This window comes from Leptopilina boulardi, unplaced genomic scaffold, assembly GCF_019393585.1.
Source record: "Leptopilina boulardi isolate dan_hultmark-lab unplaced genomic scaffold, ZJU_Lbou_2.1 LbouV2_1, whole genome shotgun sequence".
Taxonomy (NCBI): domain Eukaryota; kingdom Metazoa; phylum Arthropoda; class Insecta; order Hymenoptera; family Figitidae; genus Leptopilina; species Leptopilina boulardi.
In genome coordinates, this window is record NW_026137640.1 from 1,358,719 (window position 1) to 1,386,592 (window position 27,874).

Sequence of the window (27,874 nt, forward strand, 5' to 3'; positions counted from 1 at the left end):
TCAAAGTTTATTCAATTTTTCAATATTTATTTTATTTCACACGTAATTAATTTTTTCTCGCTTAACACAAAAAGTTTATGAATTATATCGATTAATTTAATTTATCAATCAAATGTTATCAAAACTTCGATATATATTTAATTTTGTGAACTTCTTTTTTTTTTGAAAATGATAAAAATTATTTATCAGTTAAAAAAAAATTGTTTTTATTTCTAGTACAAAATAAAATTTTAATTACAATCAACTTAATTTTTAGTTTTATTCCTTCTTTTCAATTGTTCGTTAATTAAAATTTCAGTTCCTTTAGTTTTTCTATAGTGATTATCAGCAGGATCGATATTAAAATGATGTGATGTGTATAAAGCTTGAAATCTTTCATCATTAAGATTCATTTCAAAATCATCATCATTATTAACAATATTTTTCTTCTTCTTTTTTCTTTCGAGTCTTTTCTTTTTTGATTTTGACATTGAATTAGTTTCTTCAATATCTTTCATATCAAAATGTTTTTTATTATCAATTTCATTTGTATCCATTAAAAGTAATTCAAGTTCATCTTTTTCATCATCTCTATCGTTTGAAATTGACTCGTCTCTCTTTGCTTTTTTATTCTTTTTTGTGTTCTTTTTATGATTTTTCAATTCTTCGGCAAAATATGAATCATTCATATCAATATCCGATGGTATTTCATCCTCAGATTCAGATTTATCACTATTTTCTTCCATTTTAGCTTTTCTTTTTGCTTTTCGTTTTTCCTTTCGTTTATCAAGATATTCCTCAAATGGAGTTCGATTTTCAGCTTTTTGTTGTTTTTCTTTTTCAAATTCTTTACTTCTTTCCTCAACATTATAACCCCATGTACATTCAAGTTGTACATCATTTTTGTGTTTCTCTTTTTCCTTATCATCAATTGATTTTAAAAGTTGTTTATATTTTTCAATTGTATTTCCTTTTATATTTTTCTCTGGCTCATCTTCTTTTGTTTCTAAATTTTCATCTGAAATTTTTTTTTTTTTTTAATAAGTATTCGAAATAAAAAAGATAATAAAAAATTAATTAATCTTACCAGATTCATCCTCGCTACTTCCACTTGCCAATAAATATTTCAAATGATTTTCATTTAATTCATTAAGTTTTCCTGAATTTATTTTTTCAGTTATTTCTCTTCTCTCTTCGTTGGTTTCATCCCATGTTAAATCAACTTTTTCTTGTTGCAATGCTGTAGTTGTAAAAGTTCTTGGTTGATACGTAGTGAAATCTGGCAGCTTATCACAAACTTCTTTAGGTGTCTGTATTTGAAAAAAAAAAACAAATATAGTTCGCAATTTAGACAAAATTAGTCAATTTTTTACCTGATCAAATTCCATATCGTCTGGTATAAATCGAAGATCAAATTTTAAACCACTTGATTCATATTCAATATTTTTACATTCACTCCAAAGTTTATCTGCAGTTTCAGGTGTGTCACATTCAACAACTGCGTAATAATATTTTAATCTATTCAATTGATATTGTCTCAATTTTTCCATTTGATAACTTGAACCTTCTTCAACCTATTAACAAATTATTTAATTTATTGAAAAATAATTTTTAAATTTCCTGAAAAGTGAAAAAAAAACATACATCATCTAACTCTTCAGAGGAATTATTAACTAATTCGGTTGGCCCTTTAACGTCTTCTTCTTTCATTCGTTGTAAACCATATTCAGATGGATAAATCTAAAAAAAATATTCTCAATTAGTCTTTTGAAATTTTTAAAATAAAATAAATTCAAAAATTCTTTACCGTAACCGAGAGAATAATTCCGCCAGTTGGCAAAAATGAATTAAGTGACACCATTAAATCAACGGCACGTATTTTATCCCAATCCATATTACAAACAGCCAATCGACGTGTACTTTCAACAGCATCTTCAGCATCTTTATCAAATTCTCCCCAATCGTGACAAATTGCATCCTCTTCTTCTGTAAACAGAAAATTAAATTTAAAAAATAAATTCTAAATAAATTTTTATTTAACAAAAATTGACTTACCACTGTCAAAAATACTTTCATCTTCCTCGGAACTACTTGATAAAAGTTCTCCCTCACCACGAGCATAATTAACAGATAAATTTTTCAATTTTTGTTTAATATTACTCGATAATTTGCCTTTTTCATTATTCTTTAATTCTGGTAATTTATTGTCATTTTTCTTTATTTTTTTCTTTAATTCTTTTTCTTCTTCTTCTTCTTCTTCACTTACAGAGGATTTTTCTTCTTTTTCCGTATCTTTTTCATCAGATGATTCATCTTCACTTTCAGATAAATCATAATATTTACGAAGATTTTCAGCACTATTTTTTACATATGGTCTTCCACGTTTATCAACTTTAAAGCTTACAGCAAATTTTTTGTCAGTAAACATCGATTGAAATCGTTTATCAATTTTGACTTTACGTTCATTTTTTGGAATTCTCCGAAATTTCGGATCTTTCACTATGTGAGCAAAACGATCATCTTTTAATATATTATCCATTGTTAAATTCGAGATTTCAATCTGAAAAGAAAGCAGGAAAATTATTTTACAAAATAAAAATATTCATAGGGATTAAAAGGTTATGATTTACTATACGTATTTGCTTACCTCTTTAATAATTATTACTTAAGTTGAATACAATTTCTTATTAGTAAAAGAAAGTTTAAATATTTGAATATATATTATTGTATTTCATTCAATTTCATGATATCAACACACGTGCGATAAACATAACCAAAAAAAAAACAGGGATCGAAATGTAAATAAAAAATTTTGTGTTCTGATTGGATAATCAGTAATGACGTCATAAAAAAATGGATGTTTTACATGTAAACTAACCTTAATTTTTTGTTGTCAACAGTGTCTCATCCCTGGTAGTTGTCAGCTGATGTGTCACCTGTCAAATATATTGAAAATAATAATGTTTTGTTTATAAAAAACAAATTCTCCAGTTGATTCTAATAATTACAAGGTATTTATTTATTTTTGTTTAACAACACTGAATAATAATAATGATATAAATAAAATATTTCATAAATTTAATGTTTTTCAGAATATATATTACTAATGATTGGAGAAATGATGGAAACTTTTAACATTGTAAATCACAGCTTTACTAATAATAAACAACTTTCATCAACAATTGTTCAACAAGACGAAAAAAATGTTTATCATCTAAAAACGCAAATTCCAAGAAAACGAACAAATGCACAAAAACAAAAAGATTATCGAGAAAGAAAGAAAATCAAACTCAAAGCACTTTTGGAACAAAATAAAAGTGAAAAAGAAATTTTTGATAAAACAAAACAAAAGATAAATAATAATAAAAATATCGAAGAAGTTTCATGTGAAATGTCATTTTTTGAAGAGAATAAAATAAAAATAGAGCCACATGTGAAAATTGAAATGACAGATGAGATAATTTTTCAAGAAAATAATTTAGTTGAAAATTATTTTCAAAATGATAGAATAAAACAGGAAAAAATTGTGATTAAAGAAAATGCAAATGAAATTTTAAATAATAATTTAACAAAACAATTTTCATTAGGAATTGTTCAACAAGTTTTGATAAAACAAAAAAAATTTAAATCAAATGCAGAAAAACAAAAAGCTTATCGTGAGAGAAAGAAAATTAAACTTAATAATGCCATTTTAGAACAAAGTAAAAGTGAAAATTTCCCAATAAATCAAGAAATAAATGATAAGAATTTAATTAATTCAAATGAAGAAAATAATTTACAATTTTCTACAATAAAACAAGAAATAAATGATAAAAATTTAATTAATTCATGTGTAAATGAAAATAAAAAAAAATCTTTTAGTGAAGAAAATAATTTTCAATTTGTTACAGTAAAACAAGAAATAGAAGAATTAAATGACACAGAAGAATTATTTATTCATGAAAATAATTTTTCAACTAATAAAATAAAACAAGAGCCAAATAATGAATTAGGTGAAGAAAATATTTTCAATTATAATTTAACTGAACATTTTCAATTGTTAACAAATCAAGAAACATGTCAGGAATCAATAATTGATTATAGAAGACCAATGTCAAATGCAGAAAAACAAAAAGCATACAGAGAGAGAAAAAAATGGAAACTCAAAACATTGTCCGAGATAAATAATTGTAATAGTGATAAAATAAATCAAGAGATAATTGAAAATGAAGAATTTAATTTAAATACTCAATCTTCGTCTGTCTTAATACAGAAAAAGGGGACAAATTTTATTAGAAAGAAAAAATCTTTAAAATGGCAAAACAATGCTGAGAAACAAAGAGCTTATCGAAGGAGAAAAAAATTGAAACTTCAAGCATTACGCAAAGAAAAAGAATTAACAAAACAGGAAAAAGAAGAGAAAGATCAAATTAGAAAATTAAAACAACGTGAAAAACAAAAACGATATCGGGAAAAACAAAAAATATTAAAATCTAAACAAGAGGGATTTATTGTCATAAAGTTAACTTAAAAAGTGTTTTTTTTTTTTAATAATTAGTTCCAGAAAATTTGTGTAATTGTAAATATATTAATCATTTAAATAAATGATTTTAAATTTTCGTACATTCTTTTGATTGGTTAAAATTTCGATTGTGCAAATCGATGTGTGAAATTTATATTGTACCACTTCCCAACCCTGGTTAACATTTTTTGTCCGCTAGGTGGCTTACACCGATCTAATCTAAACTGAAAATTGTCATTGTTAGTTATAAAAAAAAAAAAAAAAAGTAATTTTATAATTCAGTGATTATTCTTGTAAACCATCTCAAATATTCAAGATAATTTGTGTTAAATTAAATTTTTTGCTCAATAATTGATCTTTTTTTTTTGTTATGCGATCAAAAACTAAAGAAAGAATGAAGTAAACAATGCATTGTTTACTATTGATCATGAATACAAATTTGTAAACAAAATAATGGCTGTGAATACTCGTGTTAAAGGACATAAGCCATTAGTTCCACTTTTTACTAAGGCATCTGAATGTATTTACACAAGTTGTTATTGGTAAGTAATTGCAAGTTTTAGTCAATATGAATTAAAAAAAAAAAAAATTATAGTTTAACGAAAATGTCATACTGCGGTAGTGATACACCATACATACAATTTTGGATCGATACCATTGCAGTTGCATCAAACTTTTATTAATAAAGTCAAAAACAAAATAATTTAACATAAAAATATAACTTAAATTCTAAATAAGTGTTTTGAAAGTCTTGTGTTTTTTTTTTACAATAGTTTCTTTTTGTTAAAAAAAATAAAAAATTTTTAGTGAAGAAAATATTTGGAAATTATGTGAGGAAGTGGCAACAAAACATGGATCTGAACTTCAATATTGTCATGTGGCTTTTATAAGTAATGCGAATCGTACGATACCATTGTGGTATCAACGATCCGGTACAGGTGAAAATAATTTAATTGTTTGGGTAAGTTCCAATCTATTATGTAATTATTATTGTATTTTTTTTTTATTTAATTTTATTTAATTTTTTTTGCAGGATTATCATGTGATTTTAATATACGCTCCAGACGATAGAGCAGTTGTTTATGATTTAGAAAGTATTCTTCCGTTTCCAACTCATCTTTGGAAATATATTACGGAAACATTTAGAAATGATGAAGCACTTCCACCTGAATGTCACAGAAGATTTAGACTCGTTCCTGCTAGTACATATTTGCAATATTTTGCATCAAATAGACATCATATGAAACGTAAAGATGGAACGTGGATTAAACCACCACCAGAACATTCTCCTATTTCAACTCCTGGTATGAAAAATTGTTTTAAAAAATTAACTTAATTTTAATTATTTAAAATAAATTTTCATTTTTTTTTTAGCTTGCGAGGATAATTTAGATACGTTTATTAATATGGACGAAGAAACAGGATATGGAGTAATATTGAGTCTGAAACAATTAATAAATCGATTTTGCGGCAAAAACACCAATGTCAATACACCTCAACAACCTTAAGTCAAAAGGAATTCAGAATTTTTTCGGGAATGCTCCTCTGGCCTAAATGATGAATTTTGCCCAAAATTGTGAAGCAAAAAAAAAAAAAAAAAAAAAATGAAAAATTGTTTTTTGTAAGTATACGCTTTTTGCGACGCTTAAGTCTTGCAAATGAAAAACACATAAAGGTCCGATTTCCAACGACATCAAAATTTCAACGAATATTTCTTAAGTTTCTATAAATAATATTGTAAATTTTAGAATTTCAAAAATTCGTAAATTCAAAAAATAGATTTTGACAAAAAAACAAAGTGTCAATTTTTTTTTCTTTTTTTGTCAAATCATGCACTGACAAAATACGATCAAAAAAACTCAAAACTTTTACAAATTTTTCATATGTCTCTAAAGGCTGACGAAATTTTTTTTTTTAAATTATCAATTTTTTCTCTATAAGAATAAAAGTACAAATTTATTTTCATTATTAGAATTTCTTTTATATTGTCGCATATATAGAATATTATTTGAAAAAAAGGAGAGGATCTTTCCTTTTTTTTTTTTTTTGGAAAGGATTGCTTGAAAAAAAAATCGCCTTTTTGTGCTTATTCTAACTCGCGGCTTTAATCGATCTTTAAAAAAATTTATAAAGCCCCCTCCTTTTTAGAGCCACTTTACAAAAGATCTTTACCAAATGTGGCCACACATTTTTCAAAGGCCAGCCTTTTATACGTGTTCTTATTCATATATAAAATTTTGATAAAAAAAAAATCACGACGCTTTCTGTCTTGCAGCTTTAATCTTTATCAGCTATATTACAGCCATGTCGTTAAAGACTGATGTATTCAAATGAATGAATTCTACTTGTATTTAAAATTAAAAATAATTTATTTACCTTCTTTTTTTTGAAACATTAGACTCTTAACATCTCTAAACTATTTTAATTACTAACAGAATTATAGTATTATTCTTAAAGATAAGCATTTATATTTTATTAGATTGATAATTTTTTTTTAACAGTATTATTTTAATAATTATTAAAATTAAATTATCTTAGTTAAAAATTTAATTGCAAATAAATAAATATATTATTATATAACATGCTTAACTTTAAAAATTATTACTATACATTAGAATTTCTATATATATATATATAAATATACCTTAAAATATTAAATAAGACCTACTCTTTTGGCCGCAACTCTAAATATTTATATATAATAAATGTCTAAAAAAAAGGAGATAAATTTTATTCATTTGGAAATTATTTAAAAAAATTTTATCAAGCATTATACAATAGTTCTTACAAATTTTTCTAATTTCGACATAAAAAAATTTTTAACTTTAAGTGCCTATTGCATTTTTCAAATTAAATTCGATAATATAAATTCATTATTTTATAATTAAATTAAAAATCAAATTTCATGACAATGAAAACATTTAACTTATAGCTTTATATTATTTATATAGCTCTAAAAAAATTATTTTGAGAAATTTGTTTAATCTTTATTAGAAAAATATTTTAATATTTGATAATTATTTACAAAAAATAAATTAGACACAAATTTATTGTCTATAAAAAGTTTATTATTGAGAATTAAAATTCTAGAAACGAAAAATAATTAGTAAGTAAACATTTACGTATAACGAAATTATTGTGTTAAATTTATCAAATTTTGTAGTAAAGCTTGATAAAAATTGTTTTCAAAAAAAAGAAAAAACTAAAGAAAAAAAAAATCTTTATTTGACTAAATAAAAATAAATTAAATCAACAAAATTTCCAGATTATAGTAAAATGGAATCAACAAATGTTCAAGTTTAAAATCAACTATACTTACTATTTATCTAAAATATCTAATGTTGCTATTATGACAATTTTAATAAGACTTGTTCACTTTTCTTTTTTAAAAATGTGTAATCAGAAACTTTATTCAAGTCTCAAATTGATTCCATAAATAATATAGAAGTGAACAAGTTATCCTTGTTAATTCTACTATTTTGTAGAAATTTAGATGTGGTCAAATAAAATATACCACTTTTTGCCTTCCTAATATGATCCTCACTATCACCTTTTAAACTTTCATCGTCGTGTCTAATTCACTAAATGAATAAACTTTTTAAAATACAGACGAAATATCTCAAATACATTGATTTACTACCAATCATAAATAATATAATAATAATTAATAATAAAAAATAATAACAAAAGATTATACACTTACTGATACATATATACAAATATTTATTAATATTTATTACTATTTATGAATAATCATTTTCGTTATTATTATTAAATTATATAATAAATTACATTGTGATTATATATATATATATATATATATATATTTCTGATCGATACGAATTGTGAGAACTTTTATCAACTTGTTCATTATATATGTATTATATGTATTATACAGTACGTATATATATAAAAAAAATGTATATGTATACAGTGCGGTTGACAAACTTTTTAATGTCATTTTAAATAATTATATTTCATCAAACTTCATTTAAAAATTTTTAAAATATTTTTTATTACGTTTTCTTATATAACATGCAATATATATATTGTAATTTTTATGTACTTACACATTTTATTATTGATATCAATATAATATATAAAAATTGATTCACATATTGAAATAATTTTCAACTATAAATGTTTAACGTTATTAATTGCGTGTAGTTGAAAATAATTGCAAAAATTTATTTTTTTATATCAATTTTATAAAGCAATGATAATTTTGAAAAATATAAACTCCTGAATAGTTTGAAATTAATTTAAACTTATAAAAAAAAATTATAGCAATTTTTTTCAACTACTTGAAAATTTTCAATTTGTCCATATTTCTCATTGAAATAATAAATTCAAGTTTGTCTAAAATTGCGGCTGGTCCACATCGAAAACTTATAATTATTATTTGGTTCGAAGCAAAAAAAAAAAAAAAAATAATAATAAAATAAAACTTAAAAGAAATTAATAATGACAAATTTAACTGTTTGAATGTATTATATTCAATTTGAACAAAATATATAAGTAATTACAAAAAGTTTTTAAAGATAGATTTCTTATAATCATCTCTCGTTGTCTTATATATATAATAATAAAAATAATATAATAGTATACGTGACTGGACATTTATAATTAAAGACTTGACGTTTATAAAAATTAATCTTAAATTACTAATGAGGCTCGAAATTAACCCAAATTTTTTTCTTTAAAAAAAGACGGATTCTAAATAGATTTTTATTTATCTACAGTTTTTATATTGTTTCATTTTGTCATCTACCTTTCGTTGCTATAATCTTCATTATTACAGAAGATTATTCAGTCATATATAAATAAATGAAAATGAAATATATATCTCTATATTTACTTTTATTAAAAGTATAAACTATTTTTTTTAATAAAAGCTTTAATAAATTTTAATTTATTTTGTTTTTTCCTGACAGCTTAATTATCTGATTTTTAGATTTTTCATTTGATTAATTTTAAGTAACATTTTTTTTTTATTAATAACAATTAATAAACTATCAATAATTTACACTAATTTTAAGTAAAAAGTATAAATATGGACGTTGAACAAAATTAAATAAAAACAAAATGCAGATCTACATTTGTAAAAAAAATCAAGTTCAGTTAATATTTTTAATACACACTGACATCATTTTTTCTGTTCTATTCAAAATCAAAAGAAAAAAAAACGATATTTGAAAGCCCATACAATGTTATACACTGAATTGAGTATTTTAAAGTATACATTTTTTTTATGAGCAAACATTATTTTCAAAAATATCGTTTACACTTCACAATGTGAATATTCATGTTAAATTGATTAAAAAATTTCATTTGATTAATAACTTTCTATTATTAAACATTATGGAAAATTGATTAAAACAGAAAATTCTTTGTAAAAAATACTAAAGAAAACTTCATTATCAAAATTTAAAATTAAAAAAATTGAAACAATTTATAATTACAAAACTTTTTTCATAAAATTGAAAAATAAAATAGAATTAAGAAAACAATTTTTAAATTGTTAGACTATTCACTACCGATATTTTCTTTAATTAAAATACTCGATTATCAAATTAAGAAAGCGTTGATCTGAATTTAAATGAATTAAAAAGCATTTATAAAATTGAATAAATCAAATCTTTTCATATTTTTCAATTTTAACAATATTTTATCATTTTAATTTAGTTTAACACTTTCTTAATAGGAATTTATACAGTCTAGTGCATTTGTACAAAAATATTTCTAAAAACCGAGTTTTTTAATTATATATACTAAAATTTTTATAATTTTAAGTATACATTTCTCATCCTAAAATATTTTCAAAAAAGTATTCAACTTTTAGTATTAAAAAAAAAAAAAACAAATATTAAAGCTATTGTAAAATACTTTTTTGAAATATTTTTATATTTTTAAAAATGGAAGATTCAAATTTTTATTACAAAAAAATTAAAAAAAAAAAAAAAAGAATCAAATGGACTTAACTGTATATGACTGTATATATTTGCTTACAGCATCAGAAGACTAAAAACTCCCTTTTTTGAAGTTAGCTCCGGAAAATTGAGAATAAACTAGTGTTTAATATTTGATCTTTCAAGTTCTATAGTACGGCCTTGCCATACTATACGTGGACAATGGAATATTATTCTTTGATAAATGATGAGCATCGCCTTGATCATATTCCACGTCATAATAAATTCCACTTTGATTCTGAAATAAAAATAATTTTTTTCAAACAATTTTTCTAATTTATAAATTAGAATAATTCTAATTAATAAATTTCTAATTTTTCAAAATAAATAAAATTTAAATACAATAAAAAGAACTTTAATCGAATATTTTAAAGTAAATATTTGAAAAAAAATTGGCAATATTTTTTACTATTAGATTAATAAATAAAAATCGCGTACTGCTACTGAAGTTCTAGACTTTGGTCTAGGCATGTGAAAGCCACTGCTTTGAGGAATTAAATCAGCTCGGTCCTTGTCCTGAGGTTCAGAATCGGAACTATCGGGCTCAGGTTGTTGTCTACGTCGAGACCGAGGCGGTGCTTGTAAACGTGGCAATGGAACCGGCGGTAAAGTTCCTTGAACGCTTAATGTTGGATATCCAAAAACAGCTGAACTTGGTCGTGTTGGTCCCATCGGTTCAGTCTGAAAATTTACAACAAATATTCAATAAAATTTAAACAAATTTACGTTTTTTTTTTCAAATTTTACAAATTGTGATTATTTTTCCTTAAAAATTTTTTATTTTTTCCTCACCGCATATAAATTAGCAGGTGTCATGTGATCAGTCATTGTCGCCAAGTGTCCCCAATAATATGAAGGCATATTTGGAGGTGGTCCTTGTTTTACCGAAGCTAATGTTCCAACGGAACCCACTCGCGCTAATAAAATAACAAATTTATTAACATTTTTTTGAAAAAAAAAACTTAATATAGTCAAGAAATCAATAATTAAATTAAATTAAAGTAAAATAAATTAATAAGAAAAAAAAATAATTGCAATTACTTGGTAAAGTTCCTGGAATACCTCCTTGCATGTAACCATAAACTGGAGAACCCATTGCTTTTTGTTCTCGGGACCATCGTCGACTATAATATAATATTTTGTTATTATTTATTTATTTATTATTTATTATTATTATTATTTATTATATTATTATTATATTATTTATTTACTATTTAAAAATTACTCACCTCCACATTACGAGACACACAAGTGTTAAAATTATGATAATTAACGCAGCAACAGAAGCTCCAATTGCAACCGCTAAAACCTCTCCATCAACTTCACATTGTGCTCCATAATAATTTCCCGTACATCTGACAAAAAATTTTCTCTACATTAAATAATTTCTTCTTTAAAATGGTTTTTTTTTCAAACTTTTTAAATTCTAATTACAGAATAAAAATTACAAAACAAAAATTTATTTCAGTGAAATTGTAATAATAAAATAAATTTCAAACTTACGAGCATTGCATTTGATCGTTTTGATACGAGCATGTGCCTCTATTATTACAATGTGAAGACGGACATGAGAGGCAAACTCGTCCAGCATCAGCGGGATCATTTTTATGCGGATCTCTAAATCCTGAAGCGCAAGTACAAGTGAAACTACCCCAATTATTTGTACAAGTCGCTGACGAATGACAATCATTTAATTCACTCGATGCACATTCATCCAAATCTAAAAATTATCAAAAAATTTATTAGTTTTTGGAGCTTATTAGTTTTTGGAGGGACAGTGAAATTTATTTTTTTTAAAAAAATGTAAAATTTATTTATAAAAACCTTGTAAATTAGAAATTGAACCCGCTGGACTTTCAACGTAGAGTGCACTACTTCCAATATTATTATTTCTTCTTTGTATAACACCAAGAAGATGTCGTTGAAGTTCTCCAGCGAGACTTGATCTCGATGTTCTTGATTCGTGAGCAAGTTTTAGTGTTGCATTCACAAAAACGCCACCTTGACCCTGACTCACATCACCCTGATAAACATTGTTTATTAACGAAACAACATACTCGTCAGAAAATGGAGTCATCGACATTGCTGATTCAATCTGTAAATAAGCATTAATAATAGAAAAAAAATTAAATTTTTTCTCTTTGATTGAATTTAATGTAGAAATTAATATTTCTTTAAATTACTTACGGCTCTATTTGCCTCATGAGCGAGCAATTGATAAGACTCGGAATCTTTTTCTTTCAATTCCCTATCCCAAACTACTTTCTTGTCATAAATTTTGTCTACTCTAATCGAGACAACAATGCTCACGATTTCTGAAAATTTTTTTTTTGTTTAAATAACTTAGAAAATTAATTCGTTTTTCAGAGAAGAATTTACTCACTTTTACAAGGAAGTGAATGTTGAAGTCTTGCAAATCCTGGTTTACAGTGACAGGCCGAAACACCCTGAACAGTTGCACAGGCTTCATGTTGACTAGCGTCACATGTACTTGAATCGCCAACAATACAAGTATCAATTCGAACAGGTGGTTGTGATGGTCTTCGATGGAAAGTTGGTCGTCTAACTTGTGTCACAGGTCGAGGAGTCGCTACAATTTCCTCCTGTGCTACAGCAAATCTGTAGAGAAAAGTTATTTTAAAAAAATAGGAAAATTAGATAATTCAAATCTATTTCTCAAAATAACTATTAATTAGAAATTCATAAATTAAAATATTTATAAAATTTTCCATAAATATTGTAATACAAACCCAGCTCCAACAAGTGGTGGCGCTTGTGTTCTAGTTGCCGGGAATGATGGTTTACTACTTCCTACATTTTGACTTGTGCTTTCAAATAAATTTAAATACGTCCTTTTACCATCAATACTAACGAATCCTTGACCCTCTACAGCTGATGTTAAAATTACTTCATTATTAATACCATTAATTGGTACTCGTACAGATTCTCCTGTAGAAAAATATTTATATTCTAGAATATTTTTTAAAATTTATTTGTATAACGGGAATATTTACTTTTTTACAATATGTAAATAAAATTAATAATCCGTAACGTATGCAAAAAGGTAAAAGTTAAATTCACATACCAGAACTACCACCAGGACCTTGAATGGCAGAAACTACAACATCAAAAGTTTCATGACTTTGAGGATGTCTTGGTGGTCCATAAGGTCTTTGTGTGGCTGCGTAATCGAGTGTATCGTCCAGAACAATTCCAGGTCGAGGACGATAATGATCTGTTGCAACTAGAAAAATTAATTATTAATTTAAAAAAAAAATTTAACTATAAACATTTATAGAATTATAAAAAAAAACTACACACTTGGATGTTTTGAATAGAAATTCGTTGCGGAATAAAGTGGATGAACGTTGGATCTAAAAGGTAATTCCATTTTTGTAACAGAATTTGTCAATTTCTCAGTTGGAATTGTAGATGTTGATTTAATTTCAACATCCTCATCAATAATTCTACTTGGTTCGAGATTCAATATCGATGGTATAATTGTTGAAAATTTACCATGTTCCTCCAATGGAATAATTGTTGGATGTAAATCGGTGATAATTTGTGTATTTTCAATAAGTTGTATCGATGAACTTGTTTCAATATTTAAAGTTGTTTGAAATATTGGTTGTGTTGTTGTTGTTGTTGTTTCTGGACTAATCGATGGTATTACACCATTATTATCAGAATTAGTTTGTATAAAATCATTTGAATGTAAAACAAGAGGCGATTCTGTTTCCAATGGTATAACTGGTTTTGGTAAAAGTGTATCGGAAACAATTCCATTTGTTTGATTAGAAATAAAAATTGCTTGCGATTTATTCATTGATTCATCCTTTAATGTTTTTTCCGTTGTTATAAGTTGATTTGGTTTCAATTCAATAATTTCAGTTGTTGATTGATAATTATCAGTTAGGAAAAATTGTGAATTTGTCGTAGTTTCTTGATCAACTTTATTTATTGAACTGTGTTCAGAAATTTGATGATCAATTTTTGGGGGTTTTTCTTTATGAAATGATGATTGCGTTGGTAGTGGTTTGTATGGTGGAATTGGTCGACGATTATTGCCTGAAAATGAGTTAAAAATTTAATTAAAAAAAGTAATTTTTAAATTTTAAATAGAAAATTGTTAGAAATTTACCAGGTCGATTAAAGGGTCGTTGCCAAGGTCGCTCCTGAGGAACAATTGATTCTGGAAGCGGAACTCCAGTTATAAAAGGCCTCATTGGCATTTCCGGGAGGAGTTGATTTTTTGACGGTGTAATTGGAGGTGGAGGCGTTTCAAATGGATACGGCGGCTCCGATTGTGGTGGTGGCAAAGGTGGAGGATTCATACCTGGTGTGTTAAAATCAGGTGGCAATGGTGCCATATCGGAAATTCTCGGCGGTCCTCGATTATTTATTCTAGAATGGAAACTTAAATAAAAAAAAAAAATTAGCACACATTCTGTAAAATTATATTTTTCAAAACTATGGGAACTTTTCAAATTAGAAAAAGAATTTTTTTTTTTTTTTTTGTTCACGTTTTGTATAATAAAATTCGAAAAATCATTTTTCAAATGAAAGGGAAATTTTTTTTTGCTGTGAGAAAAAAAAAAATACCTGGTGGGTTTAATAGGTTTCGCCGTATTAACAGCGACATTGACGTTTCCATTAAGAAGTTTGACAATGCCTGTTATAATATCCTGAATATCTGGATTCGCTTGCCTTTGTCCTGAGGCTGAGGTTTTAATAATAGGCGGAGGAGCGTGATCATTATAATTCCTCGACGATTCTAGACGCGGTTTTCTCTCTTTTATATGATGTGCTTGTTGTTTCTCGGGTCCAATCGGTTCGGGCTTCGCCAGGGGATTTTGTTCCTGCGAAGCCCTCAGTCCTTCCCCCGACAAATTAATTGTCGATGATCTGTGCAAATTAAAAAAATATATTAAAACTGTTTTTTTTTAATTTAGATTTTTTTCGTATTAGAAAAAAAAAACTTACGGATAGTAATCGCCGGGTTTTACTTCAATATTATTACCATCGATGTGATTAACAAATTTCGATGATGTTAAAACATCAATTGGTTCCGATGTACTTAAATCTTTTTTAACATGACGTGTTTCCTCTAGATCTAAATCAATGACACTTTTTGAGCTTTCCAATTGAAAAGCCGGAAGTGTTCTTTGAACATTTAATGATTCAATATTTTTCGAATCACTTGAAGTTCTTTCAGCACCTGTAAATGCACTTGCACTAAGAATTGTACTTTCCAGCCATGATTTTGATAGTGTTGGATCATTTTGTATTGATAATACACCTGAAACAAAAAAAAAATTTCCAATTTAATAAAATTTTTATTATAACATATATTCAAATTTAATTAATTTCTATTTTATTTTCTTCCTTTCCGCTAGGTATTTTGATCTTTAATTAAAAAAAAAGCATCCGTCAATAATTACATGTTACGATTAAAAAGATATTTGAATAAAAAATTATGTAACGGTGTTGTTTTCTTGATAAAAATTTAAAACGCACTTTTTTTTGAAATTAAAATAAGGAAATAAAGAGACAGAATAAGACTGAGCAGTGATAAAAATCTACTTGTTTTTTCATATATACATTGAACGTCACATCGGTCACCGACTCCATACCAGTCTTGAGAATTGTCAACTATCTCTACAGGAGTACCGTTCTTCACATCGATTAACAGTCAATGTCGCACAATTCTTTCATAGGAAAGTTTATTTCTTGACATTTTATTTTTGCCAATAAAAAAAAAACTTTCCGGTTTAAAAAATAAATTGGTGTAAATTATAATTGACTCTACATAGAAAATATGATTATTATTATTATTTGTTCAAAGAACAACTGTTTGGAATTTTATTTTTATTTTTTTTTTTGTTAAGCTTGAAAGAAGCCGGAAGAAGAGTGGGTAATTTTGAAAACAAATTAGCATTCATGCGCTTAAAAAATAATCGACAATATATATAAATATAGCGGGGAAGTCCGAAGAAATATTGGTATATGGCGTCACCTCACTTCAACTACCAGGGATTATAGGCCGGCATAAATCTTTATGACCCCAAGACCAATTCAGGTTGTACACGATATGCACAAACAGTCATGCTTTTTCTATTCTTCTAATCTTCTTCATAATTTTCCTTAAACATATATCGGATTATACGACTTTTTCGACTATTTTCGACTTATTTCGACTTATTTTAATAAAATGCGACTATTTCGACTTTTTTTTTTTTTACATTTTTTAAACAAATTTTTAAATAAAATATATTTTTTTTAGTATAAAATGCAGATCTTCTTCAGATCTTCTTTATTTCAATTATTTAACAAATTTTTAACTAAAATTCTTCACTAAATTAATTATTTTTAATAATTTTAATGAAATTCATCACAAATTCAATTATTTCAAAATTATTTATCAATTAAAATTTTTATGAAATTTAACAATTGTTTATAATTTAAAAAAAAAATATCACAATAAAATTACTAAAAATTTTTAATTCAAAATCAAATAAAGTTCAATTATTTTCAAAAATTTCAATTCAAAATCAACTAAAATTAAAATTATTATCCAAAATTTCAATTGAAATTCAATTATTTTCAAAAATTTGAACTTAAAAAGCTTCTAAAATTTTCTATCGAAAAATATTTTAAATTTAATAATTTCAATTATAATTCTCCGGAAATTTAATTATTTTTAACGATTTTTATAATATTCTTTTAAAAATTCAACATTCTGAAACCATTTTGCAATTAAAATTCAATTATTTTTAAAAATTTGAATTTAAAAGCTTCTAAACTTTAATTAATTCTAAAATTTTCCATCGAAAATTTAAAAAATGTTATCTGAAATTATTTGATAAATTATTTTTAGTTTTGTAAAATTTAATTATTGTCTGAAAATTAACAAAATCTTTTAAAATTCAATTATTTCTAAAAATTTCAACTTTAAACCCTTCCAAAAGTATTATTATTTAAAAAAAAATTTTGATTTAAAAATCTGTAAAATATTTTTGTTAAAATAAAAAAAAATCTACTTTTTTTTAGAATATAAATTGACTAAAACGACTTTTTTATGTGCCTTTAAGTCGATCCGAGGCCTTTATATATACGAATTTTATGAGTAAAAATTTAATTTATATATATTTTTTTAATTATTTTTCTATAATTAATATTTTTATCCTGAAATGAAAGAAAATATTGAGATTAATAATTTTTAATTATTCTTTTATAATCTCTAAATTTTATATATTATACTAATTCCGCTTGTTTCGTGATAATAATAATAATAATAATTGATAATTATTAGTGGTAATGATCATATAATATAAAAAGAGGTATCGAAGCATGATAAATATATTGCATTTTGTGCGGAAAAATAAAATCCTGAAATTGGCCTTACATATAAGAAGGTTTTAAAAACATTAGAAGGAAACAGTCAAACCGAGCGTAAAAGGCTATAACGGTGCAGTATGCGCTCGTCGCTCTCTGCCTGTAATGCATGAAGATTTGATAAAAATAAACGATAAAAGGAATTCCTGTTCGCGTATAAGGTGCACACAACACATAAAATTGCCACACCGCAGAAATTGTAACATTGTGTTGGAAAAATTAATGGCACTTTGTATAAAACACACTATTTACAGTTGTTGTTGATTTTTTTTTTTGCAAATTAAAATATAATAATTACAAAAAAAATGGAATATTACCTTCAATTTTAATTGTTTGCTCTAGATATGTAATTACAATTATTAATAAGTTACACAAACTGATAATAATAATTCTCTGAAGAAATGGTAAGAATTATAGGTTATGTTTACGACAGAGAGTTTTATCAGTTTTTATTTTGACTAATGAATTTTTATTGCAGTTGTGTACCTATCGTACCTATATTTGCATATATCTTGACACATTCAAAACATAACCTAAAATTTTGCTCCTTTCTTCTTTGAACGAGTTTTTATTGAAAGTTGAATCAAGAAATTTTTAATTATTAAAAGTCATATAAGAAATAATATTAGCCTGAATTCGATTTTACTAGTTTGAAACTTTCGAAGAAATGTCAGTGTTTTACCGTTTCTAATTTCCCTTTCGGAATAGTAATGAAATAGAATAGCATCCTCCTATGTATTAAAAAAAAAACGATATTCATTTAAGAGAAACGGAAACAATAGAGATGACCAAAGTTCGATAATAATTTTTGTATTGTCCCAGATATATATTTCTCTTATTTAGAGATTGTGTCGGTTAATTTATCATATAGGTTGAGTTCAATCGTTTGCCATATGGACTCTATAATACAATGCAAACATTAGCATCATGCTTCAGCAGTGTTCGTCATCATGTTTATAGGAGAAAGTAGAATAATTGTGTCTTTTTGGAATAAGTATATAAAAGACGCTCGACTTTCTTTGTGTATGTTGCATTAAACGGATCGTTAATGCTATTAATTACTCTCATAGCCCGTATGTAGATATTTAGCAACATGTTATTTTACAGTTCTATTTTCAATCTCGAGGGTATGCATTATTCTATTATATTATATATAAAGGAATACGAAATTAGAGAAAAGTGGTTCACAATTACGGTAAGTCGCCTTCAAGTTCATTGAATTAATATAAATTTTAAATATGAAAAACTTTTTGACATTACGAAAAAGAAGAAATCGTTAATTGGATTTGATGACAATTATCTGAAAGAAGCGTTGGTAATTAGTAACAAGTTTCTATATTAAAACATTATCATTAAGACCCCAATATTGTCTCCATTGTAATTATTATCATCATCACATATAGGAACAATTCTAATTATTATTACAGTGAATTCTTGCAAGTTCGCGGCCTGATGTTGAGAGAGGAGGCAATACAACGTGCCCATTTAGTCATTATATGCTTACGGTTTTAGTTGAAGGAACCTCGAGGAAAGTATATACAAGAACCGTGAGAATGTAGGTGAAATGTCTTAACGAATGGAATGTATAGAGGTGCGAGATACAATTATATATATCGAACCTTCAATTGCTAATCAAGTTCAAGAAAAATGTAAGTTCAATGCAAAATTATATAATTTTTTGTGCAAAACTTTTCCAATATGCGGAAATTATTATACAATTATTACAAAATTCTATAATTACAGAGACGGAAATTATAATAATAATAAATTTTCAAATGTCATATATAGTTATTGATATTTGAGTTATTCGTGTTTTTAAAACCAGTTGGTGCGCGTGGTGTAACCAGACAGTGTTTCTATATTTGATGTAGTAACAGTTATTCCACGCAGATGAATCAATATTGATATTGATACTATAAAAGGAATATTAATTTTGATTTTATTTGGGACATTATTTAAAATATTTCTTTTTAAGGAACCTATAGAAAATCTATTTTAAACTATATTATAATTGGAAAATACCAAGCTTCCATCATTTGGAACTAACAATCAATTTAGTACCAATAAAACCATAAACTATAAAATTAATATTAATTGACTCTCTTTCATTAATTAAAATTATAATATAAATTAACTCATTATTTCTACTACACCAGAACAATAGAATATCAATTACCATATGGTAATTGACATTATAGAAATTTTAAAGAATTTTAGTAAATAATCCAAATATTAATAATAGAAATGACATCTAGTTCATCTGTGAAGGCATTATTATTTAATAACACGTCGGGCACTAAATCGAAAAATCATTATTTTGTTGACCATTTAAAAAAAAAATTAATCGGTTAATTTAATATTTATTCAGATAAAATGTGTCAAAAAAAATAGAAATATTAATTAAACTTGGCAACGCGAATTATTATATACATATTTCATGATTCAATTACAAGGAAAAGGCTATTGTTATGGGTAGTTGAATACACCTTCTAACTTCCTGTGTAATTATAAGTAATAAACGTTATTTACGAAAATACCAGATGTTAATATAGAAAAAATTGATTATTATAATTCTGTAATTATAAAATTGTTTATAATTGATGGTAATATTATAAAAGCTAATCATCCCTTATAACTATAGATTTTATAACAAAATTACCAAAGTATTTAAAAATAATTTACAAAATTAAAATCAGAAAATATGAATCTCTAGTTTCGTTAGATAAAAAAAAGAAGTAAAAAAAAAAATTATGTTTATATATGATCTTGACTAACATGCGCGCCTTATATTTCAGGTTCAAAACACCATCCCACTGTCCTTAATATTATCATGAAAGAAACGAGGTATAAGGTATTTCACCTGTATATATATATAAGCAAAGTGTCTGTGAATGTATATGTTCCGTCTCTTGAGGCGGTAACGGCAGACTTAACGGGACACCATTCCAGCCCAATATTTATTCTTTTCACTGGAATTCACGTCATTGAAAAGTACCACGCGCTTTTGTCGATCATATGTGTATGTACTTTTACCCGCGCGATTATTCAATCAAAAAAAAAAAAAAATCATTTCGCAAAACTTTATAACGGATAAATAAACTATTATTTTCATCCGATTTCAATTATCGACATTCTATATCTGATTTTATTTATTAATCATTTTATTTATTGTTGCAGTGTCAGCATTGATCAAGAGATAATATATAACTTCTAGGTCCAGGACAACATTATCTGAACATAATATAATATCGTTGGCTGCGGAACTGATTGTTAATGTAATATATATTGTTTAGGTCAAGCATCATATAAGTGGAACACTGATGGAGCTATTAATTAAAAATATCGGAAATTACTGAAATTAAAAAAAAAAAAATTAATATGGATTTGTAATAAAAATTTAACTGGGAAAATTACAACAAGAAGCGAAATTTGCCAGTTTAATAATTGATAAATAATTATAAATCGGCGATCGTATACTGAAAAAAAAATTTATATGATTCGATTAATTTAAAATAAATAAATACTTATTTTACCCAAATAATAATTGTTTAAAAATAAATATTTATTTCACAAATAATAATTGTTTAGTGCAAATAAATATTTGACTCAAATAATAATTATTTAATACCAATAAATATTTATTTGAATAATTATTCAATACAAATAAATATTTATTTGAATAATAGTGTAAAATTATCAAAAACTTGACTCCAAAAGAAAATTGTATTTTAAGGAAAAAAAGGAAGTTCTATTTTAGTAAAAACTAGACTCCAAAAAGAAAATTGTATTTTAAGGGAAAAGGAAGTCCTATTTTAGCAAAATTTGTAAAACTATTCAATTTCCGAGATAGATTTTTATAAACCTTCGTCAGCACTTTACATATGTACTAAATTTAAAATTTCTGATTCACAGCGTTATACTACTTATTCCAATTAGCTTATATGCGCTAATTAGTCCTGTTATCGTTATTTCAGATTTAGAGAATAATAAAAAGATTATGTCTGAATTAGAAAATTTTTAGTCTTAATTTTGTAATTTGTAAAATTTCATTCTATTTTTAATTAATTATATTATCACGTAGATAAAATGAAACTATCAAAAAAAAACCTGCGTAGAAAGTAGATTAATTTTTTTTAAAAAAAATTTAATTTATAAAAATTTGTTATTTATCTAAAAACCAAAGGCGTGGTAATTAAACAACATTTTATAATTGCGATCGTAATTTTAAAGAAATTTTCTAATGGTGCAGAAATTTTTCTTTTTCGCACATTTAATGGGCGGATTTGAAAAAAAAATTAAACATCACGCAAACTGAATTTAGAAGCGGTGTCATAAAGATAATATTTAATGAATTATTTTCATCTTATTTCGTGACACTTTCACGATTAACTCGGCTGGGCGAAAGTCTAATGACGAAATAACGACGATATCATTGACGTTTCTTTCAATATATATAGAAAAACTAAATCTTTTTCTGTAAGAAAAATTGTAATTCAAAATCAAATTAAATTTTTTTTTTTTTAATTTTTCTTATTTAAATTAAGCTTCTTAGTTAAAATATTATTTTTATATACAAGAGCAATAATTGACGCCTATTGTCTTATGAAATTTCACTGAATCTTCAATTTTCACGAAATGGAAAGTGATGGTATATATAAAATTTTATAATATTAGACACAGTTTTCTGCAACAATAATAATGTGCCCGTAGGTACGGATGCGTACTTTATTTGCGTGCAGGTCATGCAACGTTGTTAGCTTTCTCCTCTTGTCATATTCATTTTGACAGGGTTATTGCTCTTTATGCATATGTGAGCTCTTATATGTTTGTTCACTTTGTAGAAACGTTTTTTTTTTAGTCCATGCGATAACACATTCATTGAAACTTGGATTTTTTTTTTCAAACGATTTCTAACTATTTTTGACCTCTATTAAAAATTTTATTTAACATGCATATTGAAAATTGTTGCATTAAACAAAAATAAATAAAATAAAAAATATAACAAAAAAAAATTTAAAAAATTAAAAAAAAAATATTTAGAAAAAATAATCTAGTTTCCTGAAGAGAAACTAAAAAAAAAAAATGGGTGTATTATTATGAAATTGCATATGGAAAAAAAAGAAGGATGTCAAAAGGATTTTTAAGATCATATCTTTTTGTTAAAAGTGGACGCACACAGTGACTTTTGAAAGCTATACCATAGATCGTATTTAAGTCGTTCTTGTATACCCGGATAGAAAGTGTTTTTTTTTTAAGAAGCTCCCGATGACTGTTCATTTGAAATGCTCGCACGTAAAAGTTACAGCGACACGTAATTTCCTTCATTGACAATATTCTATTCTAGGCTAATACACTTTGGTAATGATTAATATTTTAGAAAGCAAAAGTTTCAACTCTTTTGTGTTTTATATAATTGATCTTTTTTTTTTTATTGCTTCCCAGAGTATATATTATAGAGATTCTAAAAAAAAAAAATTAGAGAAGAAAAAATATTCGTTTCCTTTTCAGTTTTTCAAATTTTACTCATCATAACTTTTTATTTTTTTTTAACTTTCTTTGCTTTACAACTTTTTTTTATGTGATCGTATATATAAATTTAGTTAATTTTTAAGAAAGTAAACCATACTTATTTTCTTTTTTTTAGTATATTTCAAATTGTAGACTGCTCAATAAATTATTTTCTCTACTTGATAGAAATTAAATAATAATAAAAAAAATAATAAAAAAAAAAACAAAATGTTTACAATAAAATATTTTATATAATTTTCTATAAAACTGTTTATACTATCGGTGAAATAATATATTTTTGATTTTTATTTGTTAAAAACTTGAATTTTAAAGAAGAGGTCATGATTCCGGTTTCACATATACAAGGTTAAGAATGCAAACCTACTACTATGATCACTGAAATACCTAGTCCTAGTATATATGTATATACACCTGATTTAATGTACAGCTACATTTTGTATCTGACTATAGCATTTTCTGCATACCTGTTTTCAAATTTTAATGAAACAATATATTTTTCTCAATATGGATCAAAAAAAAAAAAAAAAAAAAAATTACTATAAACATTTTTAATTAAAGCTATTTTCCATCACTTCGCAAAGATTTAGATCTTAAATGCAGTATCTGTATTGTTTATTTTTCTCTACACTTTAATAGCAGTAAATTATTCTATATGTACAGGATAACAGGTATTTGACCTATATATCTTGACTGATCTTGATAATTTGATCTTAAACCTGCTTTTCAATTTATAAATATATATATATCTGCGCAAAAATTGTATTGTAAAATTTACTGTATATGTAATTAACCGGTCTCTTATCTTTTATTATTATTATTAGTAAAGAAGTAAATTCAATTTTATTATTTTTAATTTCTATTTTAAAAAAATAACTCTGGCAACTATATTTATTAAATCTACTATCAATAATTAAAATCAAATTTTAAAAAAAATTTTAATTTTAATTTTTAGTAAAATTAATTTAATTCTTTTTTTATTATTTAATTTTGTAATTTATAGTTAATTTTAATATTGTAATTCGAAATTTTGTTTATTTTTCATTATTGTTTGAAAATCTCATTATTTTTGTTAATTATAATTTTCCGTCAATTTATTTAAATTGTATAATGATCCAACTTTTCATATATATAATGAAGTTATATTAGTTTTTAATAAATTTTTATACTAATGAATGGACACAAAATTTACTACAATTGTGACTGTAATTTATAGCTGTTATTATTTATTAATAGCTGTAATTATAACTAATTTCGAAAGTTATATTTCATATATTATATTGTATATAGGGTTAATGAACAAATTTTCACTATTCCTTATAATTTCTCCTCGCAGATTTGAAAAAAAAGAGACAATCATTTTCTCATTTTTGTAGACGGTTAGAAAAACACCTACAATATTTTACTGTTTTATTATATATGTATAGGAAAGTCCAGAAATTAGACCTGGCACTAACGGATTATACTTGGAAATCCTGTCTGGCTTTAATCTTTGACGCCTATTTTTTTCTTTTTATGTCTTAAACCATTGTCTAGGTTATAAATATTAGAAATGTGACCTGTTGCTCACGTTATAATCTTTAAAACCAAAGAAAGTGTGTGTTAAATAAATAGTGTGTATATAATTTTTTTTTGAAATTTTTGGCACGTGCGACAATCGACTGGTCAGTATTTAGTATATAAACTATACTTTAGTTGGGAAATAATTTTTGAGGATTTAGTATATTACTTATGGCGATGATAATTATACTTTGTAAAATAACATTTTAAAGACATTAAAAGTTAATTTTGCGTTTAAAATTTGCATTATAAATATATCCATTTGGAGAAATTTCATACTGTAATGACAAAAAATTGTAAAAATTAAATTCTTTTATAAAAAAAAAATAATTTTACTTACCAACGATTTTGATGATCGTCAGTGTGAGAAAAAATTTTAATTCCGCCATTTGAATTAAATTTCATCAAAAAAAAACTACTGATGATGTACCGGTAAAATGTACCGCCATTTCAATCAAATCACTGCGTCAATCGTAGCACCAACGTACACCACATACACACACTTTCTTCAATCATTTTTTTTATTTTCAATTCCTTTTTTTTCTTCTTCTTTTTTCATTAAAATTAAAAAAAGAAATTTAAAATTTATTTTCCTTTTTTTGTCACTTTTTTCACCAGGTGTTTTTTCTTTCTCTTCTTTCTTTTTTTCTTCCGGCTTCCACTTTGACCCACTTAAGCGAAACCGTTCAAGTCACCCATATTATTTCGGCGCAGGGTCTTCTAAAAAAAAAAAAAAAAACACATCACATACATATTTTTATATGGGAAACTAATAATTTTTACATTTATTCTTTTTAATTTATTTTCATAAATTATTTTGCTTTACTAATTTTTGTAATATTATTGTTATTATAAAGATTTTTTAAATTTGTATATTAGTAACTTTGTGAAAAAAAAAAATTTTTATATAAAATAAAAAAAGTTTAGAAAAATAAATTATTTATAACACTAAAAATTAGTTATAAATATTATTAATAATAATTGTTAATTAATAATTATAATAATAATGGTCAATTAAAATTAAGATTATTAAAAAAATGAAAATCAATGTAGTAAAGTATAAATATTTTTTTTTCAAATTACTCACTGATAAAAAAAAAAAAATTATCAGGGGTTGAAAATAGAAATAAATTTTTGAAAGAAACGTATAAATACTAGTTCACTTCACGATCGTTCGCTCGAAACTGGCCTGGAGGATCATTCAATTCTCCCACTTTACTATCCTTTTGCATGGTCTAAAGGTACATTCTCTTTTATACACCTTTGAGTCTCAAAAAGAGACTCAAAGCTTTATAGTATCTACTTTTATGTATTTTTATATGTTTTCAACAAATTATAATAATTTAATATTAAAAAAATTTTTAAATGAAAAAATAATTTTTTTTATTATTAAAAAATTGAAATTACAATGAAGACATCATTTAATGTAACTATATACATTCAGAATTCCCTGTAGACGCGAGTAACCCACTTAATTCTAATTTTTTTTTAAGAGATTCAAGCACCGTTTTTATATAAAAAAATACTTTTTTTTGTAAATTAATTTTAAGTGTCATTATTTTTATGACGATAATAATAATTTTAATTCAAAAACTTAATTACCATTAATTTCTATAAAAATATATTTTTAAAAAATAATTAATTAAATTAAATATAGAAATTTTTAATTAATACTGAATATTTTTTTAAAACAAAATTTATTTGAATTAGTTATCACCAAAAATGTTTAATTTATTAAGATCAAAAAAAAAATATTTATTTATTAATTAATATTTGTTTTATTTTCAAATTTTAGAATTATAAATAATTCAAGAAAGTAATATTTCTCAAGAAAACGAGGAAAGGAAATGAATTTGTAAAATTGATAAAAAGTGCTCCATTAACGAAAAAAAAAGAAAAAAAAGTGTTTTGGAAAATTTCATCACAGACACATTGAAAAGATCAAGGCAGGTCAGGTCGGTATTTTTTTGTCAGACCACATGATCATTATATATATATATAAAGTTGAAAAAAAACCCTGAGAAAACCTAATGGTCTTTGCGGACAACTTGTGGGCACCTGTGCGGTACTTTACTATAACTTATATTATTAAAGACTAATTTGTTAAATTCGATTTTATCAAATATAGAAAATTTGAGAAAATTAACAGGTTTACGTAGACATAAAGAAAAAATAGGTGGTAATTTTTTTTTTTTTTTTTTTCATTCAACGAAAACCATTTTTCTTAGAGTGCCATTGATGTCCATAACATATAGTCATTAATAATTATAGGTCATTTCAAATCCATCAATATTATTTTTTTTATATCAATTTTCTTTAATAGAAATATCCTCCAAATATGCAATTATTTTTAAGAAAAAAATATTTTAACTATCTCATAAAATTATTGTTCCAATCGAAATAAAATGTTTTTATAAGGGAAAATAATAGAATCAATTGCTATAAATAAAAATATCTATATACATTGTTAAGTACAGAAAGAAGAAATTTTCCGAAGAATTTAAAAGTTGAAATTCAAATTTAATTTTCATAATTCAAATCAAATTTCCTTTCTTTTTTTTATTGTATTGTACTTTGAATAATATTTGTTTAGAAAAACGCAATTTTTTAATGCAAAAATATACTAATTAAATTTACCTTTGTTATTTTGGGGTTATGTTGTCCGATTTTTAATTCTATGGTTTTTATACTTGATACTCATTATCAGTTGCTCAATTCATTTAGCCAATAATCAATTATAATTTACTATTATTAGCAACTTTCCATTTCAATTTTAAAACGATTAAAACAAGTGGTAATTAAAAAATAAATCATGTGGATTGTCAACGGATTAACTGTTTGCAAACTTTCAAAATCAAAAACAAGTTTGTAAAACTTCAATACGTTTCCGCTAGATGGAGCCACTTTACACTGTCAGTGCAGAAAAGTGGCGGTTTTCTTAATT

At 24.7% G+C, this 27,874-nt stretch overlaps 5 protein-coding genes across 9 annotated transcripts; 3 read left to right on the top strand and 2 right to left on the bottom strand.

Annotated features, from left to right (window-relative positions):
• Positions 1–178: 178 nt before the first annotated feature.
• On the bottom strand, positions 179–2,771 carry LOC127290182 (ESF1 homolog). The gene is made up of 7 exons (XM_051318652.1): positions 2,627–2,771; positions 2,035–2,539; positions 1,787–1,965; positions 1,624–1,719; positions 1,353–1,553; positions 1,067–1,289; positions 179–997 (listed from the first exon to the last, which is right to left on the bottom strand). The coding sequence occupies exons 2-7, from the start codon at positions 2,516–2,518 to the stop codon at positions 246–248; spliced, it is 1,935 nt and encodes a 644-aa protein (XP_051174609.1). The 5' UTR covers positions 2,519–2,539; positions 2,627–2,771; the 3' UTR covers positions 179–245.
• A 111-nt stretch (positions 2,772–2,882) lies between these two features.
• LOC127290713 (golgin subfamily A member 6-like protein 22) lies at positions 2,883–4,577 on the top strand. Its single transcript, XM_051319495.1, has 2 exons — positions 2,883–2,990; positions 3,072–4,577. The coding sequence occupies exon 2, from the start codon at positions 3,086–3,088 to the stop codon at positions 4,487–4,489; it is 1,404 nt and encodes a 467-aa protein (XP_051175452.1). The 5' UTR covers positions 2,883–2,990; positions 3,072–3,085; the 3' UTR covers positions 4,490–4,577.
• Positions 4,578–4,682: 105 nt separating this feature from the next.
• On the top strand, positions 4,683–6,863 carry LOC127290781 (protein N-terminal glutamine amidohydrolase). The gene is made up of 4 exons (XM_051319613.1): positions 4,683–5,022; positions 5,288–5,441; positions 5,514–5,784; positions 5,855–6,863. Exons 1-4 carry the CDS (start codon positions 4,934–4,936, stop codon positions 5,986–5,988), a joined length of 648 nt encoding a protein of 215 aa, XP_051175570.1. The 5' UTR covers positions 4,683–4,933; the 3' UTR covers positions 5,989–6,863.
• A 3,172-nt stretch (positions 6,864–10,035) lies between these two features.
• On the bottom strand, positions 10,036–27,794 carry LOC127290466 (uncharacterized). Of its 3 annotated transcripts, none has more exons than XM_051319250.1 (17): positions 27,568–27,794; positions 25,271–25,650; positions 15,433–15,748; positions 15,052–15,354; positions 14,591–14,853; positions 13,771–14,517; positions 13,535–13,693; positions 13,200–13,398; positions 12,833–13,068; positions 12,637–12,764; positions 12,274–12,544; positions 11,953–12,169; positions 11,679–11,804; positions 11,491–11,573; positions 11,242–11,366; positions 10,888–11,130; positions 10,036–10,687 (listed from the first exon to the last, which is right to left on the bottom strand). In XM_051319250.1, the coding sequence occupies exons 2-17, from the start codon at positions 25,317–25,319 to the stop codon at positions 10,571–10,573; spliced, it is 3,582 nt and encodes a 1,193-aa protein (XP_051175207.1). In that variant the 5' UTR covers positions 25,320–25,650; positions 27,568–27,794; the 3' UTR covers positions 10,036–10,570. The 3 variants fall into 3 exon arrangements, with proteins under 3 accessions (XP_051175207.1, XP_051175038.1, XP_051175120.1); XM_051319081.1 differs by having other exon boundaries at positions 10,038–10,687; positions 14,591–14,865; XM_051319163.1 differs by lacking the exon at positions 27,568–27,794 and adding an exon at positions 26,018–26,106 and having other exon boundaries at positions 10,038–10,687; positions 14,591–14,865.
• On the top strand, positions 18,189–23,348 carry LOC127290854 (uncharacterized). Of its 3 annotated transcripts, none has more exons than XR_007844515.1 (5): positions 18,189–18,867; positions 18,952–19,159; positions 19,272–19,493; positions 20,640–20,863; positions 21,022–23,345. XR_007844515.1 is itself a non-coding variant. In XM_051319694.1 (3 exons), exons 1-3 carry the CDS (start codon positions 19,421–19,423, stop codon positions 21,031–21,033), a joined length of 309 nt encoding a protein of 102 aa, XP_051175651.1. In that variant the 5' UTR covers positions 19,168–19,420; the 3' UTR covers positions 21,034–23,348. The 3 variants fall into 3 exon arrangements, 1 of the variants encoding a protein (XP_051175651.1); XR_007844509.1 differs by having other exon boundaries at positions 18,201–18,867; positions 18,952–19,039; positions 21,022–23,342; XM_051319694.1 differs by lacking the exons at positions 18,189–18,867; positions 18,952–19,159 and having other exon boundaries at positions 19,168–19,493; positions 21,022–23,348.
• Positions 27,795–27,874: the final 80 nt, after the last annotated feature.

What these genes read in the sequence shown, in the direction of transcription:
- LOC127290182 (XM_051318652.1), bottom strand. Translation starts at nt 2,518, where the DNA reads ATGGATAATATATTAAAAGATGATCGTTTTGCTCACATAGTGAAAGAT. An exon ending in CCTCTGAAGAGTTAGATGAT is followed by an intron (nt 1,554 to 1,623) that starts GTATGTTTTTTT and finishes ATTTGTTAATAG; the next exon opens with GTTGAAGAAGGTTCAAGTTA. An exon ending in AAGTAGCGAGGATGAATCTG is followed by an intron (nt 998 to 1,066) that starts GTAAGATTAATT and finishes AAAAAATTTCAG; the next exon opens with ATGAAAATTTAGAAACAAAA.
- LOC127290466 (XM_051319081.1), bottom strand. Translation starts at nt 25,319, where the DNA reads ATGGCGGAATTAAAATTTTTTCTCACACTGACGATCATCAAAATCGTT. An exon ending in AAACCTATTAAACCCACCAG is followed by an intron (nt 14,866 to 15,051) that starts GTATTTTTTTTT and finishes TTTTTATTTAAG; the next exon opens with TTTCCATTCTAGAATAAATA. An exon ending in AGGTCCTGGTGGTAGTTCTG is followed by an intron (nt 13,399 to 13,534) that starts GTATGTGAATTT and finishes ATTTTTCTACAG; the next exon opens with GAGAATCTGTACGAGTACCA.
- LOC127290854 (XM_051319694.1), top strand. Translation starts at nt 19,421, where the DNA reads ATGGAATGTATAGAGGTGCGAGATACAATTATATATATCGAACCTTCA. An exon ending in TAATCAAGTTCAAGAAAAAT is followed by an intron (nt 19,494 to 20,639) that starts GTAAGTTCAATG and finishes CTTATATTTCAG; the next exon opens with GTTCAAAACACCATCCCACT.
- LOC127290713 (XM_051319495.1), top strand. Translation starts at nt 3,086, where the DNA reads ATGATTGGAGAAATGATGGAAACTTTTAACATTGTAAATCACAGCTTT.
- LOC127290781 (XM_051319613.1), top strand. Translation starts at nt 4,934, where the DNA reads ATGGCTGTGAATACTCGTGTTAAAGGACATAAGCCATTAGTTCCACTT. An exon ending in ATTTACACAAGTTGTTATTG is followed by an intron (nt 5,023 to 5,287) that starts GTAAGTAATTGC and finishes AAAAATTTTTAG; the next exon opens with TGAAGAAAATATTTGGAAAT. An exon ending in TTCTCCTATTTCAACTCCTG is followed by an intron (nt 5,785 to 5,854) that starts GTATGAAAAATT and finishes TTTTTTTTTTAG; the next exon opens with CTTGCGAGGATAATTTAGAT.